The sequence below is a fragment of the Sphaerodactylus townsendi genome, linkage group LG10, assembly GCF_021028975.2.
Source record: "Sphaerodactylus townsendi isolate TG3544 linkage group LG10, MPM_Stown_v2.3, whole genome shotgun sequence".
In the NCBI taxonomy this organism is placed as follows: Eukaryota; Metazoa; Chordata; class Lepidosauria; order Squamata; family Sphaerodactylidae; genus Sphaerodactylus; species Sphaerodactylus townsendi.
The window spans coordinates 50,753,702-50,775,382 of NC_059434.1; the positions used below are offsets into that span (position 1 = coordinate 50,753,702).

At 46.0% G+C, this 21,681-nt stretch overlaps 1 protein-coding gene across 1 annotated transcript in view; it reads left to right on the forward strand.

Moving 5' to 3' along the window:
- Positions 1 to 748: 748 nt before the first annotated feature.
- The window catches only part of MAML3 (mastermind like transcriptional coactivator 3), a 331,711-nt gene continuing 310,778 nt past the window's right edge, over positions 749 to 21,681 (forward strand). Inside the window, exon 1 of the mRNA XM_048509231.1 lies at positions 749 to 2,351. Within this exon, the coding sequence (XP_048365188.1) occupies positions 1,899 to 2,351 (453 nt within the window). The 5' untranslated portion in view covers positions 749 to 1,898. The remainder of the gene's footprint in view (positions 2,352 to 21,681) is intronic.

Below are 21,681 nucleotides of genomic sequence, written 5' to 3' on the forward strand. Positions count from 1 at the left end.
GTTTGGAGAGTGTGATTCCACTGGAGGTGTTTTGTGAGAGATGATGCTGACATTTGTTTGGTAAATGTTTTGCTGGGGGTGGTTTGTGAGAGATTTACATGCTTAATACCCACTTGCACTGGCTTGGAGTTGTTTCTCAGGCTAACAGCCTACCTCATAGGGTTGTTGTGACTAGGAAATTAGGAAAAGAGTTGGTGGGGAGAGAGCCATGTATGTTTTGATGGGAGTGGGAGGTGTTTTGTGAGCTGGTGCAAAAAAATAATTGTTTGTTCATGGTGGGGGAGGGTGGCTGCCCATTCGCCGGCGGGGGGGGGGGGGGGGTTTGCCAAACTCAGGTTTTGTCCCCTGGCTCCAGTTTGCCCAGGTTCGCCCCTGGCTGCAAAAGAGTTTGTTCAAAGTGGATATTTGAAATGCGGCACAGTATGTGTGTGTGTGTGTTTCATTTTAAAACATTCTCCCCCTGAACTTTTCCACGTGGAAAAAAATTGACAAACAACGAAGCACCAACGCCATCCGCCGCTTCTTTTTTGCGCGGTCACGCCAGAGCCCTTACTATCAAAGACGTAACAATTTAGGCTCGCCTGAGCCACAGCCTCGCCTTGCACTGAATAAGGAAACCGGACACAAACAGGCACGCACATTGCACACACCCGCGCGCGCGCGCACACACACAGGTCAAAAGTTGACTCCATCCCCGGCTTCCCTTCGGATCTTTCTTGCTCCGTCCTGGCAGTTCTGATTTTCCGCCCAAGGTAACAAGTAGTGGGAGCCGGAAAGGGGGAAGCGGTGGGGGATGGTAGTGTCCGTTCCTGCCGGTTAAAAGGTCCGGGCCGGGTTTTGCACCTTGTCCCCGGGTCTGCTTGACGGCCTGGAGGAGCTGGGAGCCGCCGCCGCCGCTTCTGCTCTGTTTATTGAGCGCGCTTGTCCTGGTATCACTCCGCTGGCATGGAGGAGGAGGAGGTGGAGAGCGCCTGATCATTGTGATGGTGGCAGGAGGAGAAGCAGCCAGCGAAGCGGCGGCGCACTCGGCTGCCCGTGGAGCAGCTCGGCGGACGGCTGGCGGCAGACTTCGGAGAGCGACTTTTGCAGATCGCGCCCCGGATTTGTTCACGTGTTGACTCCCCCCCCCCCCCAGCTGGAGGATTTGCTTTTTTTAAACAAAGGTTCCTGTTGCAGTACCACTGAGCAACTAAAGTACTTTTGAGAACACGGTGCGGCATAAACACCCAAACTTTTTTCTCCCCCTTCCTGGCAAGGAAACACAATCAGAAAGCGACTCTGCCTGCCTCCTGATGCTGTGGCGTGTGAGTGCGGGGTTGTGTGCGTGTGCGTGCCCGCCGGTGTCTGTGTGTAGCTACGAGTGTGTCTAGAGAAGTGTGAGCGTGGAAAGATTCCTCTCTATGGGCGCATGTGGGTGCGTGGCTCACGGTCGCGCTTTTAATACACGGGGGAGACCAGGAAGGTTTTCGGTCCGGATTTTGGTTTGGAAATAATGGATTATTAAAAAGAGAAAGACAAAGAAATAAAGGGGGGGGGAGAGGAAGCTCTCCTCCCCGGAGTTTGCCACCGAACTGCCGCTGCTCAGTTTGTTGGGATTCCTTCTGTGTTTGTTGATTGTCTGGTGATAACCTCACAGCACCACCTTCTGGGTTTGCTTTGGGTCGTTTTTGTGATTGCCCTTGCCCTCTGCCGGAGAGGATCTACAACCGAGGAAGAGAAAGGGGGCTTTGGGACCTCACCCCCCCCCCGGCATTTGCTGGCCTCCGCTGCGTCCATGGTCCGCTAAAGAGTATCCCGTCCGGAGGACCCTCGTGTTCGTGCCTGGTGTGTGGCGCCCGCGTGTCAGAGAAGGGTGGGGGGGCAAAAGTTCTTCCAAAATAGTGTGCACGGAGAAAGGGATGGGGGATTTTCCAGCCCCCGCTGCCGCCGCGAACGGCAGCAGCAACCTTTGCCTCAACAATAACCTGAGCGGCAACCTCGGTGGGGCCGGCGTGACCGGCGCTCCCCACGGCCCTCTGCCCGGGAACGGCGCTCCTCACGGCGGCGGCGGAGGCGCTAACGGGAGCGGCGGCATCCCCAAGCACAGCACGGTGGTGGAGAGGCTAAGGCAGCGCATCGAGGGCTGCAGGAGGCACCACGTCAACTGCGAGAGCAGGTACCAGCAAGCACAGGCCGAGCAGCTGGAGCTCGAGCGAAGGGACACGGTCAGCCTCTACCAGCGCACCCTGGAGCAAAGGGCCAAGAAAGCGGGTGCTGGAGCCGGTGGCACCAAGCAGCAGCAGCTCTCCAGCAAGCAGCCGCAAGATGCCGAGTGTGCCGCGACCGAGCAGAGGAACCACACGCTGATCATGGTAAGGGGGCGGGAAGGCGAGTCGGGGGGGGGGGGGCGCGGCGGCGGAACACCTGTGGGCTGGCGCTCTTTCCTTCGGCGTGCTCGCTGCTCGGATGTAGGAGTTTGGGAGGGGAGAAGAGAAGAGGGATGCTTGGCTGAAGCCCGGCGATGGGCGGAGAGAGGAAACTTTGGTCCTATAACCAAGAAGGGAATCCAGGAAGCCGACGGACTAGTTGCAGAACAGGAACGCAATCTGTGCGGGTGGCCGAGGCGGGCTAGCTCCTCGTCCCCCACCCGCCTCTGACTTAACACCGGCTTGTGCCACCGGGGGGAAGTTTGCCTCCCGACCCAACGTCACTTAATGCTCTCTCCCTTTAAAAAAAGTATCCAAGGAATGAATCTTCCAACTACCGGTCCCGCCCCCTCTGGTCAACTCCAGGCCAAAATAAATCATGACACGTTGGAGGGGTGCTTTTGAAAAATTGGGGGCGGCGGGCGCCTGCATGGAAATAAGCGTTATAAAAGACACGCGCGTCTGCAAGGGTGCGGGCTGTCTCTTTAAATCCAGCTGGGGAGAGAGAAGGGGAGGCTGGCTTTGGCTCGCGGGAGTGACAGCCCCCGGGAAGAGAAGTTGGGCAGGTTCTTCCTCGGCTGGGAGCCTCCGCGTGTGTGCGGTGTGGAACCGCCCAATCAGGATCCCTTTAAACTCGCTCCAGCCAATCAGCAGCCGCCTGGGCCGGGCTTTGCGTTTCTTTTTTTAAAAATTCTAAAGTTTCCTTGGCCTTTTAAGAGGCTTAGCAGAGAACAGCAAAGGGGTGGGAATTAAATGCGCCGGTGGCGTAATGACTGCGAGTAGGAAGTGGCGGCTGTCTAGGCACACCCAGGCTCGTCTTGATGATAAAGGACAGGAGGGAATCCAGGGTTGGCGTGTTGAAACAAAAGTGCACGTAATCTACCCAGCGGCTCCCTAGTCGATGTTGGCTTCATTAGGGAACTCCCCCTCCTAAGTGTGAGCGTGGAATAAGTAGCTAAAATTTCCTTTCTTGGCTCTCGCAAACGAGAGGACGTCGGGGGGTGTTGTCCAGATTTGTTGTCAGTTGGTTGCCCTTCCGGCTTGCCTGGCTTCTAGTTGCCTACACGGAGGAGTCGGTGCCGTCTGGCAGCGGTCCCGGTGTAGGTTTGGAGGTGCTGCGGGGTGACCTCAGTGGGGTCTGGCGTTACTTACTGGGGCGGCGATTTTATTCTCGGCTTTATGAATGAAGTCTACCAGTTCTAATGAGGCCGCTTCACTAGGCTCCAAACGGGCTACTACCGGTCCCTGTAAAAGACCCCCAACTATGTACAAGCCCTCCCCCAGCCTATTACTCTCTTAATAGCAGGCAGCTTCTCCCCGCCCCCTCACTCCCGGCCATTAGAGCCTCGCTTTCCGAAGACAGTTGTTTGCACCCGGGAAGCGCGGCTGGGCTAGCTTCGTGGGTAATTTCCTCCCGCCCGTGCAGGGCTAGTCGTGTTGGACGGGAGGTGCTTGGTGGCTTAGCTGGGAGGGAGGCGGAAGATCCGTGTCTCAAAGCCGCACACACCAGCTGGTGCCTGCTCGATAAAGCCGCACCCGTCCCTCCCCTAGGAGGTGGGAGGCCTGGAGGGCGCGGACTGGCGGCGGGGTCAGCCGCAAAGGCAGTCCGAGAGCTTGGGGAGGGGGTTGCGGTGCTGGGATGAAGCGAGGAAGGGTAGCGCTCTCCTCCTCCTCCAAGCTGCCGGTGCCGTCGGCTCCTCCCATGTAAAGACAGGGACAATTTGTTGATTGGGGCTCTTCCAAAAGCGCCCCCTCCGCCTGCTTTGTGGTGCCGCCTCCCTACTTCCCTCCCACCGACTGCTGTGTAAAAGGCCAGCTCTGTGGCGACCCGCGGGCGGAGCGCGCTGCACCTTCCCCGCCTCCTGACAGCGGAGGCGCTTTGTCTGCCCTATCGACCGCCCGGGTGGGGGGAGACGGGTGGGGGGAGACGGGGGGGGGGGAGCCGAGCAATCAAGTCAGTGACGCGCCCCCCCCCCCTTGTAGAAGAGCGCGGCGGCGCTCCGTGCTGGAAACCTCCCATCTTCTTTGCTAGGCAGAGGAAAGGAGGCTGCGGCGCGGGGGAACGCCCCTGGGCGCAGGCGGCGGCGGGGCTTCTCCAAGAAGTAGGTGGAGAGGAGAGCGGAGCAGGCTGGCAGGAAGACGTGCGGAGGCTCCTCGACGGCGGTGGCTTAACTAGGCAGGAGGAAAAGGGAGGGAGGGAGACTCGGCGAGTCCCAAAAAAGCACAAAGGGCGGCGTAGGACTCACTGACAGGAAGCCCAAAAGCCTGCGCGCTGTAGCCTGATCTGGCCCTCTACGGACTCGGAGGTTTCGTGAATGTGCTGCACTGAAGCTGCGGTAGCTCAGCTGTTTCGTGCTGGTGCTTGCGCCAGAATGTCTCCCTTCTCGGCCCTTTAAAAATATAACTGAAGGCGTCCATCTCTCTCTTTTAAACTGACGCTGAGCGTGGCGCTAGGGTTTTTTTTAGCCAGTCCTATATGGTGTCGGTTATGTTTGATGAATCCCTGTGCCATGGAAATGAGGCGAATTGTGCTGAGAAGTCACACCTCCCCCCATGGCTTCTGCTTACAGAAATAACATGCTGCAGAAATAACATGCTGCTATTATCAAAATGTTTGGTTTTCGTTGAAACTACTCATTTTCGAATAAAACCTTCCTTTTTTTCAGTAGTGTTCTTCTTTGGGAGTTTCATCCAATTTACAGTTCACCCTCCTTACTGAATATTTCTCCCTACTAGAAGTCGTTAAATTGTGTCATTGTCCATGAGATAGAAGTCCTTTGGCACTTGATTTATGTTGTATGTTAGGGATCATTGCATAGCAGTGTGCATTTTGCAGTTCACATATTGTTTACAAACACTGCAATGTAAGGAAGGCTTTAAGGATGACACCAGTTGCCTGTGTGAAGGACATTTCTAAAGAAAAACAGGCAGCTACGTACAGTGGACATGGACTTTCCCATGTCTCTAAATTCAATTTATGTGTGGTTTCATGAATTTGATAAAGTGTACCTCCCTTCTACCACAATCATGAGTAGTGGTGAATATATACCCCTTTTTTGTGTCAGTCAATAGAACTCAGAAACAGGACAGCCATACCCCTTCCTTGGCATCTTTGCAAATTAGAATAGATATAAGTTACCATAATCATTTGTGCACTTCATTTATGCCCAGTTTTCCTCAGTGGGAGTCCAAAGTGTCAAACCTCCCAACAGCCCCATGAAACTGGTTAGGCTTAGGGTATGTGACTGGCCCAAGGTCACCCAGCAAGCTTACATGCCTTACCAGAGAGCGTTTTGTCATGTTTGAGTTATTTTTGGGGAGGCATAAACTGTATTTTGCATGGCCTGGGGTTCACTGTGGCATATTTTAAGAAGCAAAACAGACTTACTTCATCTGATCCTCATATTAAAAGACAGATTTTGTATTGAGAATGCTCATGGCAACATTCTGCAGCTCAAAACTATAAGTTAATTAGTTGGACTGCAAATCTTTGTGGGACTGGAGCCGGCTGGGGAGCATCTTGTGGAAAACTGGTATTGCCTCTTCTCAGCTACTAAAGCATGTTAGTACTTAATGTGCCAATGACCTGCAGAGCATGCTGTATCTTGACAGACTAATTCCTCACAGAGCAGGGCCTTATGCTGTATTCCTGAAACCATTCAACAACCTTCTTTTGCTTATGTCCCTGCATTTCATTGTTTTCTAGCTCATACCAGAAGTAACACAACAGTAAGGGCCATTTCATTTTTCACAAATAAGAGAGTGAGGTACCGGTATGTGTGTATGGTTATTTAGGGCTTCCCAGGATAAAGTTTTCCCCAGAAGTCAGCATTAATGTAAAATAATACACCTTTAACAATGTGAGCAGGAAATGCTGGCATTTAAAATCACAGTCCACTCTGACAATGTGTATGTGTAAAGTGCTGTCAGATCACAGACATCTTATGACAACCATAGGGTTTTCAAGGGAAGAGACTAACAAAGGTGATTTGCTATTGCCTTCTCAGTATAGTGACTGGATTTCCTTGGTGTCCCATCTGAATGCTAGCCAGGACTAATCCTGCTTAGCTTCTGAAATCTGATGAGATCGGGCCAGCCTGGTGAGGGCATTCTGAAAAAGGTGGTTGTAAAATTAAGACTTATCAAATATTTACTTGCTATCTCTGTAGTGAATTTCTTTGAGGCATTCTGAAGACAGAAATAATACATGGGATTTAGTTGAAAGAATACAGAGCATGGAAACTGAGGACAGGATTCAGCAGTTCCCTTCCATTGGAGAAAGATTCGTAATTTAATATAGGGAAATATTTAGATAAAGATTGGCAGATGCACTTGTAAGTAAGTGCTAGTGAATTGTAAGGGATTTGTCCCCAGTCAGAGTACATAGTGTTGCAGTTCTGCTCTCAATGGAAGTAACACCAGTATTCTGTCATATCAGGCACCCTGGAAATGGACTGAACTTGCTAGATGGATTCTTTCTTTTAAAAATTCAGTATCCTATTTTTAAGGATGGAGTTTGATGGAGTGTTCTTCCGTACGTCATTCTGTGGCTTGTTTCACTGAGTCTCAATTGTGTTCTTAATCCCAGCATTGCTGAATATGTCCCTGTTTGAATGAAACAGAATGGTGAAGTTAGGGAACATTGTGCTTAGTTCAGACTACATGATAAACAGGCATGCATTTTCAGTGAAGCTTTAATCAGCATCTTGCCTCACCTTCCAACTTCAGTTGCCTTCCATGTGACAGTGATTCTCCAGGGTTTTCTTGTAGCTCCTGGTTACTTGTAGTGAGAATTGACCTTTCACCTGGTCGATTTCCCTGCATTCTCCTTGTCCCAATCCTGGTGACCATTCACCCTCCCTCCCTGCCTCCCCCATAACAAGGGAAGGCTTTTTGGAAAACTTTTCCCTCACCTATTCTTTTTTATTCTTATAACTATAGATGCTAATAATTCTTTGAGGGATAAATTAGACCTAGTGTTAGAAGATGTCCTTAGCCCACATCTGCTGTAATCACATATAAGCTTCAAGTGGGGTGTGTCTAGTTTTAACAAGAAAAGCACACAGAACACTCCCCCTGTACACCTGTGATTTGCTCCTGTATATTGTTTCTGCCTCCCAATGTCAGTTTTCCTTTAGACAACTTTGGTATTAGAAGAGTGCCTGATAGGGGGAAAATGCCTAATCTGTATTCTCTTTTTGCAGCTTTGAGTAGACCCCGTCTAATAATTCTGCCTGCTTAAGGAGGAAACTTCTGTTCCTGTGGGTTCTTTTTATCACCCCACTGGCTACATGACTGTCAGTAGGGAAACACAAACTCCAAAGTGTTAACTGATATGCATTAAGTGGTTCATTGGAAGGCAGTGAAAACACTACTGAAGTGAACTGCAAACTGAATTAGGTGCATGGCGCAGGAATTCAAATTTTAAAAGAGCACTGATACAACCATCAGAAAGATGCGGATAGCTAAAGAAAGTAATATAAACAGATAAACAGTGCTGAAGCATTAGTAAATAAATACAAGTTTTGAACCAGTAGAGGACATATTAAGTAGCAGAGAAAAATGTACCATAAACTGCTAGTCATCATAAATATACTTGTGCAAAAGATTGAAAACATAAGAGCAGACATAATTCCTATTAGTCATTCTAAATGTTAAACCAATAATTGCCACTTTACCACCCTCCTGTCCTACCAGTGTTAGTTCAGTTTCTGAGCAAGCAAGTTGATGCAGTTTCATAGCTGCCTATCCAAGGGCTCAGGAAGGTTGAAGAGACAGGACCCTCACAGGGCCTGTCAGCTTGGCCTGCCAGTCTCACTTAAGCTGAACAACCTCCTGGCAGTTTTGGCTACTGCCTGTTGATGCTCAGCTAGTCAGCAGACAGAAACAGGCTGGACAAATGGGGAAGGCAACGGTTGTCATCATGCATGATGATGTAATTTCTGGTGCAACCCGGAAATGCAGGCATCTCGCTGGGACAACACTCTAGCCCTTATCCCAAAATGTTGGAAACCTCGCCCCAAAACTTTATAGAGTGCTAGAGTGTTGCCCGGGCTCTATGCCAGTACCTTTTGTGGTAAATTTTCACTTTTCCCCATCTCCTGCTCGTTGCCAGGTCATGTCTGCCAACCCTATTCTCAGGCCTTAGTCCTGAGAAATAGAAAGAGGAGAGGCAAAGCCCAGCAGCTTGTGACCTGGAGCTATAAGATAGGTCTGTCCAGACTCAAAGTTCCTTGGTGCTTAAAAAGAAAACCTTTAAAAGGTATTTCTTCCACATGGGAAGAACAAAAATTGAAGCAATAAAGACCAGAAATCCAACTGGGGAAAACTGTTCAAGAGAATGGATCCCAAACATTCCAAATTCTAGAAATAGGTCTCTAAAGACCTGGAGGTAGCAGGGTGGATCCATAGGGAGGTGGATTCCAAGTTGATCAAAGCCTATTCTCACGTATGGTCTCTGTTTGATTAGAGGCATTATCAAGATGGTTTCCATTCTATAAGAAGAAGAGTTCAGATTTACAGTATATCCCCCCTTTCTCTCCTGTAGGAGACTCAAAGGGGCTTACAATCTCCTTTCCCTTCCCCCCTCATAACCAACACCCTCTCAGGTGGGTGGAGCTGAGAGAGCACTGAAGAACTGTGACTAGCCCAAGGTCACCCAGATGGCATGTGTTGGAGTGTACAAACTAATCTGATTCACCAGATAAGCCTCCACAGCTCGAGTGGCAGAGTGGGGAATCATTAGAGTGCACCTTCTCTTAACCACCACACCATGCTGGTGGTGAAATAGGTGCAGACATGTCAGCAATCAGCTGTGCATTCTGGGAACTTCCAGTGCCAAGTTTCAACTTGAGGCTCAAGAAAAACTATTTCTGTATAGCATGATTTGTATGTGCCAAACAGTCAAGGGGATGGGTTTTGTGCAGAACCCCATGCTGTGTAGTCTGGTTCTCACAGCATCTAAGCAGCTGCTTATCTTAATTCAGTTAGCAAAGGTGACATACCAATTTCTGAGCTTTTTCAGCTGAATCCATGGGTTCACCCACAGCCACTGGAACAGTCACACAGAATGAGATCAAAAATCCAGCAGCCCTTGCTTTTCCTCACCCTATAACATGTGGGATCAAACATCATCGGGATTATCTCGTAGGAGGGGTCTTCTGTTGTATAATTCCACTAGGACAAGCTTTATTTAAGTTGCTTCCCAAGCAAAAATTTTCTTTCAATATTAAGAGATGCTTTTCCAATGTTTATATCTGTTTGCGGTTAGATGTTCTTCATGGAATGCATACCAATCAGTGTTGCAGTCTCAACAGAAGTCACAATTTCTGATGTCAGGGTCTGAAATCCATTTTGTTCAAAGATAGCGGCTGTAACTAGGCCAATTCAGGGCTAAAAAGGTACCAGATTAGCACTGTTCCTGGTTTCTTCATGATAACCTGAAGTTTGAAGTGAAAACACTTGGATCTGCTGGTGTTGCATCCATTTTTGGGCTTTGAGTTCAGTTCATGAGACTTCAGCTCCAGTTTTATTTCAATCCTAAATGTATCTGAGTGTTAAAGCCTTTTTAGACTGTTTCTGCTTCAACCTGTGGTTTGTAGCTTTGCAATGTTTCTAACTCTTTTTCACTGACTGGTATAACCATTACCTGTGGCCGAAAATTAACTTGCAATCCCTGCTAGGAAGCACAAATACCGCAGTAAATAAGATCAAGAGCACTGATGATATGTTACTCTGCTTCCTTGCTTGCCTATTAAGCCAGAGCTCTTTCACCTAGTGAATTATGTTGATAAAATTAGTGACGGGTGAATGGATAGCAGTGTGCCTTTGTAGAGCTGACAGTTACAGACAGTGCCAACTGCACAGAACAACTGTCAAGGTATACTCATAAGAATGGCCACTTGGCTTGCAAACATTCTGCTCCACAGTAAGGCAACTTTATGATTTGTTTGCTATGTAGAGCCATCGTGGTGTAATGGTTAAGAGTTGTAGACTCTAATCTGGAGAACTGGGTTTGATTCCCCAGTGCTCCACATGAGTGGTGGACTCTTATCTGGTGAACTGGATTTGTTTTGCTGCTCCTACACATGAAGCCTCCTGGGTGACCCTGGGCTAGTCATAGTTCTCTCAGAACTCTCTCAGCTTCACCTACCTCACAAGGTATTTTTTGTGGGGAGATAAAGGGAAGGAGTTTGTAAGCTGCTTTTGAGACTCCTTACAAGACAGAAAGATGGGGTATAAATCCAAAATCATCCTCCTCCTCTTATCAAGTCTGTTTATCTGCACCCTTCTAGAGTTAAGCAGATTCTTGTTCATTTTTCATTCATGGAGTTGCGTAGGTAACTTAGCCATCTGTGGAGGAAATGTCAGCAGGTAAGATGGTGGTGCAATTCCTGTACAGCTTTGTGTAATTCCAGTATTTTTAGTGTAGCATAGGAGAAGCTGTACATAAAAAGTAGTTTAATAAAATGGATCAAAGCTAATAAAGCAGGATATCATTTTTCTCCTCTTTTCTTTTTTGTTTCTTCCTTTTGAGATCGAATGCCTGGGACTCCCAAGCTTTGTTGGAGCTGAACTGGACTGGATCCTCTATGGGATATGGCTTGGAAATGAATATTGCCATCTTAGTTCCATAAAACCATTTATATGCATTGTATTGTGCTCCATATCAAGTGGCTTGATCCAATGCATACTTGAAGACAAAAGCAAGAGACTTAGGAGCATTAAGTTGTTGCAGCTGTGAAGGGATTTTGGCACTTTTACCTTTGTTCCTTCCCCTAGTATCTATGTTAGTGATTGTGCAAAACATGGTCAGTGTCCACATTCACAACTGAACGTTAGTAGTTTCAAGAATGAATGTTAAGAATGTTGAACAATGGATAGTTACCCATATTTCAGATAGTAAAAATGCTAACAGAATCAACAATAGAATGTTAGCTTTCAGTAGTCACTCAGTACTCAGTGTTCTGTCATTTAAAATTAGTTTGGGACCATGAACATTCACATTGAAAGACATTCTCCAAATGTTAGGCATTCACAGTATCGTATGCATCTATAGATCCCATTAAAATCTGCACTACAATTCCTGCTGTACAGGGACCCTGAAACACTATTTTCTATTTAAATGGAAAATTAATGTCTCTGTGAAAACAGTAGTGCTTGTTAAAGTTGATTCCACATTGTTGGATGAATAAGTTCACTTAAGTTGTTGTGGACCATATAACACTCCTTTCTAGTTTGAAATCATCATGTTTATCAACTGCTTAAAGCAAAAATGACTGAATCCAAAACGGATTGAAAAATTAGTAATTTTAATTTAATACAAATAGCATGTTGTAGTAATTACTTGACCCATGAGAATATATTAGCATATATCCAGTGATTCTGTGGTAGAGGTTACTTCTCGCTTTCAGTAGATCAGGGTCCTGTGACCTTTTACAATTAAAGAGCCAAACAGCATCAAAATTCAGAGTACAAGATCAATAAAGAACTACTGCAAGAAATCTCATCTTCAAGACTGAAATTGTACAATTTAGCATTAGTGATAAAAAATTGAAAATGGCCTGGGCTTAGGGGTGGGCAAAACAAAAATTGTTATTTTTCGGATGTGTTAGACACATAGACATTTTCAACCCTCCGCCCCAAAGGTTTTTCAGGTGATCTGAACATGTTCCATTTTTTAAACCTGAACCCGAAAAATACACCTGCCTCTGGACTCCATGTGGGTCTGGGAGGCAACAGAGGCAGGCAGGCACAGAGTTGAATGCTGGGCCCAGCAGAGCAGCCCAGCGTTTAACTGTGGGCTCGGCCTGGTCAGGCCTAGCATAACTGCTGGCTCTGCCTCCAAAGTTGACATGACCATTGGAGACAGAGGCCACAGTATAAAAGTGGACCCAGCCAGGCGAAGCCTGTAGTTGGATGCTTGACTTGGCCTGGCTAGGTCCAGCTTCAAGCTGTAGGCTTTAGAGGAAGCCTGCAGTTTAAAACTGAGTCTGGCCAGGCTGATCCCAGTGTTGAACTATAGGCTTGGCCTTGCCAGAACCAGCATTGAACTGCTGTGAACTTCATGTGAACTTTGGAGGCAATGCATACAGTTTAGTGCTTGACCTGGCCTGGCTGTAAGGGAGGGAGAGGGGAGAGGTGTGTTTTTTTTAATTTGAAGGCAGCAGCTCAATGGGCCTCAACTACAGCAAAAAATCTGCATTTTTCAGGGTCTAATTTTTCAGCTCCCTTTTATTGCTGCCTTTCTTAGGTGAAAAAGATCCCTGAAAAATGCTGACAATGTATTCAGGGTTTTTTCCTGTCCCAGGTTTACTATATGCTTGTTCCTATCCGGGACCATCGTACCTGACTGACTGTCTCCCACTGCACTTACCTAGAACCAATGTGCTGGTGTCCTCGGCCCTGCAGGACATGGCTCAGGTCCATAGGGCCTGTAAGATGAGATATTCTACTGTGCCTATGACTGAGATGAGTTGTATATCACTTGGCCTTCCTGTTGGACACTACCAGGGAATGATTCCCTGCTGTTTATTTCTCTGTTCTGTTCCTTTTTATGTCATTATATCTTACTATTACTGCTGCTTGTTCACCCTTGTCAAGGAAAACTGAGGGTGCCATTTTTAAAGTATTTTAGAAATATTGCTATTCTTAGTTTTATAGTTTTACTAGCGGGGCCCGGCCATGCTTCGCTGTGGCTTACCAGCAACGCAGCCACTGCCACACCCGGCCCCTGCTGGAGGAGGGAGGTCCGGCGGCACCAGCTCCACCGACGTCCCCGGTCGCGGCCTCCCTGCGGAGCGTCTGCAGGGCCCTTGCCGCCCACTGCTGTCCCGGTCTCGGCAGGAGCACGCCCTTCGCCCGCGCAACGCACACTGTGTAGTCCACGGTGGCTGTGCACATCCTGAGGCAGGGAAGAGCTGATGCTTGTGGAGGGCTGCCGTGGTTTACAGGGTGCGCATTGCGCGGGCCGAGGGCGTGCTCCTGCCGAGACCGGGACAACAGTGGGCAGCGAGGCTGTTCCTCCGAGTGTCCCGGCGGCTGGCTCACCGCCTCCCAGCACCCCTGTAGTCGTGCGTTCCTCCGGGGCAGGCCGCCTGGCCTTCTCCCACACTTGCTGTACCTCAGGACGGGCCGCTGTGAGGAAGAGGTTTTTCCGGCGGTGGGCGGGGCGCTTCCTCCTTTGGGCCATCCACTTGCTGCTTCCTCGGGCGGCGGGTGGGTGGCTTTGTCCAACGGTTGCTGTAAGTCACACAGGCATTCCGGCTGGAGGTTTCGCACATGTGCACCGAATCACACCCCTGTTTGTGAGTTTTACCTGGCTCAGGTGTGTAACCTGAGCCTTGTGAGTAGTGCAAAACACCCTCGCACGGATGAGAAGTGTTGGCAGTAAATTTCAGGGCGATCTGTCCAGGCGTTTCCGGATTAGGACGTGACTAACAAAGTCACAGTTTGCTTTTTATATATATAGAATATTGGTTTTATTGGCCTGTACATTCTGCTTTCTTTAATGATAAAGAATATTGTTCCCCACTTACTTTGATGGGAAGAGCAGGATAAAAATTGGAAACAAATAATCCAGAAAGTTCCACAGCCCAAACATTGGTTCTTGTGAATCTTTATCAGGACATGGTATACCCAAGTTGTCACAATAGGTGGTACCATTCACAGGAGTACACTTCGTGATTGTTTTTGTGAACTGACACAGATCTGTGCTTGATTTGCACCTGGATTACTGGCAGCTGTTTTCATCTGTCATTTCCTGTCCTGTAAAATATCCATTCAGTGCCATATTTTTTTCCTGAAGGGCCCTGTTTCATTTTGTACTGCAGATTGCTGTCTAGCTCAGGGGTAGGGAACCTGCGGCTCTCCAGATGTTCAGGAACTACAATTCCCATCAGCCTCTGTCAGCATGGCCAATTGGCCATGCTGGTAGGGGCTGATGGGAATTGTAGTTCCTGAACATCTGGAGAGCCGCAGGTTCCCTACCCCTGGTCTAGCTTTTCTTGCTCTGATTTCTTCCTTATACCCCCAATATTGCTAGGAAGAGGCTTAAGTGCCAGATCATGTGCTTATTATTAGTATTCCCTGGTCTGTTTCCATCTTACTTATATGATCTGCCTGGCTAGTACTCACCATGATTTATTTGCTATGCTCATCACTGCAAATGCTTCATTTGTTATATCAAAATGAAATATCAATCTAAAGGGAGATATAGATCAAATAAGCTTTTCTGCTTTGAGTAAGAACACTTTATAACTACTTGTTGAAATCGCAGAACAAAACTATGAATTTTGTGTTGTGAAACTGATGACAGAAGACCTAAACTTTTGTTTTTTGAGGAGAGTAGCATTAAGTGAGGTCCCAGATCCACAATGGAGTCTGAATGGCCTAGGCTAGCTTGATCTTGTCAGATTTTGGAAGCTGAGAATCTATATTTTCAAGCAACCGCCATTGGAATTCTGTCACTGCAAACAACTAATTTCTCTCTGTGCTGCACTGTCTCCAGCATTCACACAAGCAATCTCCGACATCACCTGCAAGGCTCCCTTGAAACACCTCAAAATAATATTTCTCCTGCTCCTCAATTTCTCTTTATTTCTGACCAAATAGCCATCAAGCCACAGCCCACTTATGGTGACCCAACAAGATTTTCAAGGCAAGTGACCAAAGAAGTGATTTGCCATATTTCAATGCTTAGCAACTGTGGACTTTCACCTTCCAAGTACTAAGCCAGTTATCAACCATTCTAAGGGATGGATATTCCCCTATACCCCTTGAATTTCTCCCAGATTTTTCTCAAACTTATTAATAACCACACAAATACTGGTGAAATAATGGCTTTTACTGTTCTGAAATAATTCTTTTTGCTTTAGAGATGAGTAATATTATGCTTTTTTTTTTAAAAAAAAGCAAAAATGGTGACACACTTTTCCATTATACTTAATTTAAGGCAGGTCATTTGATAATGAATGGCAGTATGAGGTGCTGGACTTGATATCCTCTCTGGCTTCTGCAGTGAGTGCTAGGGAACACTGTGGTAGAGAGAGCTGGTGGCCATTTCTGGTCTCTACAGCAGTGGAAGGCTGGAGCCTAGTTATTTAGCTGAGGAAAAACGTACAGGTGTGAACTGTTGGGAGCCAGCAGGAAAAGGGAAGGAAAAAAGGGGGTGTTTAGCTTTTCCCCTGGTCTTAACTTCTACAATCCAAATTGCCCTCCTTATTGTATTTGTTATTTAATTTGTATTTGAGAAATAATATATTACCTACAGCTAGCATTCAAGCCGACACTCTAGACTTTTTCATTTTTGGAGTTACATCTGAGTTAACAGGCTTGGGGCCATAGCAGCTAATTCACAATCTGAGATTGCACTCAGGCAATTTGGACTCATCTGCCTCTAAATGAACTTAACTTGGTGCTTTGAGGTTGTGCAATTAAAAAAAATCAAACAGCAGTTCATGGATTAACACCAGTGAAAATTTCTGTTGAGTGTAATGAAATACTTTTGTGTTGCTTTTGCAAGTGCAGCTTTCCATAGAGCATTGCCATTAGAATGATAGACACTTGGTGCCTTAACTGAAAAACAAGCTAATTCGACTGAAGAGCAAATGGCTGTGCTGAGTTTTCAAATCAGGCTCATAACCCCTGAACTCCTTCTGGGTGCTCTGAAGAGAAATGCTGCAGGCTTTTCAGCCAGTGCTTTGCTGTAAGTTTATCTGAAGTGTATGCATTATATTAGTTCTTTTCCTGCTATCCTTTCATATGGCCAGCACTAGTACTTGTCAGGGCAGGGTCTCCGGTGGGCCTTCAGGTGGGGCTCCATTCACTTGGAATATGGGAGGCTGCACAAATGCTGTTCCTGTTCAGGAAGGAATTTCCTCAATTAAAAGTTGGTATAAAATAGCAAATAAACAATTTTTTTGTGTGCTTCAGAATGACAATTGGTTAATTTGTGTCTTGTTCTGATAAAAATCAGTCTTTCTGAATGTGGAGATTTTTAATGCTGAAAATATTTTTTCTAAGCATTGAAATAGACCAGGGGTAGGGAACCTGCGGCTCTCCAGATGTTCAGGAACTACAATTCCCATCAGCCCCTACCAGCATGGCCAATTGGCCATGCTGACTGAGGCTGATGGGAATTGTAGTTCCTGAACATCTGGAGAGCCGCAGGTTCCCTACCCCTGAAATAGACTGTGAAAAACACAATTCTGCACACGAGCTCAGTAACATTTGCACAATGAGGTCTCATCTGGATGTTCTTTCAGGAGTCATTTATCTTGCAACAAGTTCTCCAAGCAAGATTTAAAACCGAACTGAATCTTTGCAAAGAAATATATCATGACAATGTGAGAATAGACAACAAGATGTCACCATTTTCAAAAGTCACAAATCCCCACTTGTGCCATGGAACCATGCTGGGTGACCTTGAACCAGTCACACTTTCTCAGCCACACCTACCTCACAGGGTGGAGGTGAGGATGAAATGGAGGAGCGGAGAAAAATGTAAGCCACTTTGGGTTACCACTGGGGACAATGAAGGGTACAAACAAAGTAAATAAAAATAGAATAAATAAAAAGCTGTACGTGACATTCAAGGAGCCTGGAATATTTTCCTTAGGACCTGAATTGAGGCTGGTTCTAAAATGCCATGAATGGATATTTTTGGAAAATTATTGTGGAATGGGATCCATGAAAACCTGCCCCGATTGTATGGAACTGCTCTGTGGATAGAAAAATTAGACTTTCTGGTTCATGGGTCTTTCCTTCCAAACCCATGTTAGCAATCAGTGTGAACTTTAAGTTACATCTTTCTGATTGCAGCTGCATTTTGAGCTAGAATTTATTCCGCAAATTAACAAGTGTCTGCCTGTTCTAGTGCAGAATGAACAATTGTTCCTTGGAACCATTTTATCCCATTTAAATTATCCCAGGCTGTGAACATGGGCACTAAAGAGAAGGATAAAAACCTCCCTGGTGAATTTTAACATATGGGAACAGTCAGTTTATCATTGCCTGGGATCAGGACAGTTTCTACTGATAGAGATTTCTGATGTAGTAGTATAGTTCTGAAAAAAATCACTGAACAATTGCAGTGGTTTTTAGGTTGTGAATATACACAGTTGTTCATGAATGAGTCAGCTTTGTTCAGGTCATGAGAGGCCAGCTGCATACCTTGCAGATGTATGCATTCCAGGCTTCAGAGGAACCATTTATTTGCAGGAAATTAATGTTCATGTTTAAATCTTTACACAACTGAGCTGCAATTACTGCCACTCCAACTTAAGTACAATATTGGTGAATGTTGTGAATGGAAGATAATTGCAGTTAGGATGCCCCCCGTTTTTGCTAATTTGTTCTATTGCCATTCCATTTGTGACTAAGAGGCCTCAAGAATATGACAAACAACATGCTCTTCTCACAAACAGGTTCTCAATAACTGGCATCAGACAAGTAATGGATGCCTTCTTTAGCATCAGTATGGCCATGTATCAGTAACTGATTGTCCAAATCAAATTCATATAGTTGCCAAATGCCAGGAGACATTTGCCTTTACTAGAAGTTCAATGGGGTGTTATAGGTTAGGTAACGTTGTTTACCTCTATGCTATGAAAAGGTTCAGCTGCTCACTTGGAAACATTAAGCCTTTATTTAAAGGAAAGGATTTTGTTCCCCTCCAGGCCTGCTACTACCCCTAATTCTATCTAGACCACACCAGTAGTTTAGTACTGCTTACCCAAAAGATGTCAAGGTTTTGCTTACTGTACCACAGTGCCAAGTGCAAGCCTCACCTGATCCTGGGAAAATGGTATTAGTCTTAATATCTGAACTAGAAAAAGTTGTACTTGTTTCAACCCTTTGGTCAAGTCCCTTCTTCCTTATAAATATTGACCCACTTTGGTTTGTTTCCTTGAGTAGGATGCTTTAAACATGGGCTGATTATGCACGAGTTGTTTGCTGCATGGTAGAAGTGAATGTTGACCGCAGCAAGATTTCTTGTATAGATGTATTTTCTCTAGCCCTGCTTTCACTTTCCACTCTATCCACGGCAGGCAAATCCACCTATAGCATTTCCTCTTTCCTCTGCCCACAACTAGCCTACCTAGTCTTACCCTCTACTCCCTCACTCTGTTTTGCATGCTTCTCCCTCGCCCTCCTCCCTGTTGCCGATTACTTCCCGCTTCTTATCCTGTCATATCCCTTCTATTGCCCATGACCTCCCCACTCCTGCATATCTTTAGATCTTTTTGTTATTGTTTGGCTTCTTTACGGCTTTGTTTTTTCTACATCTTACAGACAGTATCGTTGGCCAGTTGGTACTTGTGCCGTTTTCATCCCATTTTTCCCACATTTTTTATCAGGCCACCATTGTTTTGATATTTTTGGATGGATTGCACCCAAAACATTTCTGGGGCAATGTGTACATTTTGATTTTCAAGGATTCTGCCCACAGCCAGAAACTTTCACACTCTTCTTCTTCTGATCTCCTTTGTAGTTGGCTGCTGCCATTTATCCTGGCATTGCCCACCATTAAAACAAAAACCAATAGACAAACATAGCAATATACCACTGTAGCATATATCCAAAATAAAGGGTTTGTGGGGGAGGGGTTTTGTTTTGTCATGGAATGTATACTTAACTTTAAAATTCATTTTTCTCTTTAATGTGCTGACTGCTACGGGACAGCTCACAGTTGATCAGAGAAAGTGGGATTAGTTCGGAATCAGGAAGAGGGAGGATCAATCACACACAGGGACACTTGATTGACTGAAAGGGCAAACAGAAAGACAGGATCCCAGGTACAGGAACATTGAATTTCACCTTAAAGGACTAGTGGGCGAGGGCTTGCCCATAGTTAGGGATTAGAGGCTTGGAAACTGAGATAGAACAGAGGTATGTTTGTGTTTATATAAGTAAAAGTGAGAGAAACACCCCACCCCCCCACCCCCCATTGCTTTAATAGGGGCCCCAGTAAGCTTGCACAAGTTTGTTGTTTTTTGTGAAAAAATGTTGCCTCAGGTCTGGCAAAGGTGGAGCTCTGTTCCCCTAGAAACATCACTATGCATTATCTGGCTGTTTCAATATGCACCATGTGCAAAGAGGGGGCGGATGGCGCATTGCTATCTCTGAGGTGATAAAAGCACTGACATAGCAGAAAAGGAATCCTGACACCTTAGAAATGGGTTAAAAAGGGGTAGGAAAGAAAGCTACCAGTCCTGAAGCAACTTCTGAAAGTGTTTCAACTGCGAGCAGGACAGCAGCAGAGAAAATACAGCACAGATGTTTAGTGTAAAAGTGGCCCAAGTCTTGTGTAAGGATATCAAACTCTATAGTTGAAGCTACTCAGTGTTTGGCTGAGAGATACCCCCTCCCTTTCAGTGCTACTTAGAAACAGATTGATTTCTTCTTGTAAGAAGGGCACAAGTTGTGCTTGAAGAAGAACTCAGCAGTTCTAGTTTTTTTCCATAGGATTTAGTGGCTGTGGTTGGAGTTCCTTGTTTTGTTCTACAGGAAGATTGCATTTTGATTTAAAGGCATGTGTCATAGAGCATCTGAGGCCTGGGTACTGACTGAAAGTTTTCTCCTTATTTTAGAGCTCTGGGGAAGAGGAAACACAGTGTTGTGCTCTTCTAGATGTTTCTCATTTCCCTTGACAACAAATACTCCGTGATGCCTTACGAGTCACTTATTTATGGTGGCTTAAGCCCCACATAGGTCAATGATAATTTACATACAAAAGCTGTAGTGAAGTTAAAGACCAGACTTAAAATAACCCATCATTTGAGACTGAAGCTGTGATCTAAACAAAATACCTCTTTTCCAGTTCAGGACATTAACATACAGTTATTTTCTTAAAGCAGTCTTGAATTCCTTTTGAGTGCTTTCATGTGAAATATCACTTTTAGTACACTCCTAAGGAAAGTTACACACTTGTAAGTCCACTGACTTCAATTGACTTAGAAGGGAGTAACTTTGCTTATAGGTCAGTGATGGCGAACCTTTTTGAGACTGAGTGCCCAAACTGCAACCTAAAACCCACTTATTTATTGCAAGTGCCAACACGGCAATTTAACCTGAATACTGAGGTTTTAGTCCTGCGTGCACCCGCCTGTCTGCCCTGCACTGCTCCAGTGCCTCCACCCCACCTACTCGAGCAGGGGCCAGCCCGCTCTAACCTCCAGCAAGTCCTGCTCGCACTGCTCTGCGCCTCTCTAGGGTCTACGCTTCCTAATCCTCTGCCCCACCTCAGGCAGCAGCTATCCGGAGCACAGGCACCAGGCCCGCCAGCTGAGTCCTTCCTGCTCTCTGCTGGGTGTCGTGCCCAACGACCCAAGTCACCCTAGATGTGTTTGTGTGTGTGTGTGTGTGGGGGGGTGATTTTCTCCCCCCCCCCCGCATTATGAACCCTGTGTGCGAGTGCCCACAGAGAGGGCTCTGAATGCCACCTCTGGCACTGGTGCCATAGGTTCACCATCACTGTTATAGGTAGTGCTATTAAACTGCGCACCAACAGCGTACAGTTGACTGCTCTCCATTGTCCTTTTGAATTAATTCATTGCATGAATACAAACTTCCACCATTTCCTAGATTACCCCAAACGCTTTTCTGAAATATTTTTCTGAATATGCGCATTGTCTGTAGTCTCTGACTTTCATACATTCCTAAAGATGTACAAAAATGTCTCTCTAGATATTTTATTCATTGTGCAACTAAGAACTATTTATACAGTGGGAGGTGTAACCAATGAGCACTGTTTTCTTTATTTACTCTTTCCTGCACCATGACTGTGTTCTGATGTCAGAACCTAGTGCTACTGCTGCCAAATTTCTTCCCATCTGACCTTTAGTCAGTAAACAAAAATGCAAAATAGCCAGCGACCTTATGTATGTTCCTGCCCAGCAGAAACAAGCTATCTGATCTGTTTTGCAGAAGGAATGTTTATTCACTGTACAGAGTGAGCAAAGTTAGGAGGATGAAATACAGCATTCTTCTATTCTTGTTATAATATGCAACTTTTATTCAGTTAGAGGACAGCATATGTTGGATACCATAAGTCACTCAAAATGATTTACAGTAAGAAGAATGGTTTAATGTACAAGCATAATCATTCCAAACTTTTGCATAACTGCATTTCAGGCATTGTGCTTTCTCCCTCCCCCCAATTGTTTGTGGAATACAAAAAACCATGAAGAAACTTGAGTACATTAATAATATACACGTCTGCAAACATGTTTTTGTTTTGTGCACATGGTACAATTTTCCAGGTACACAAGTTTTG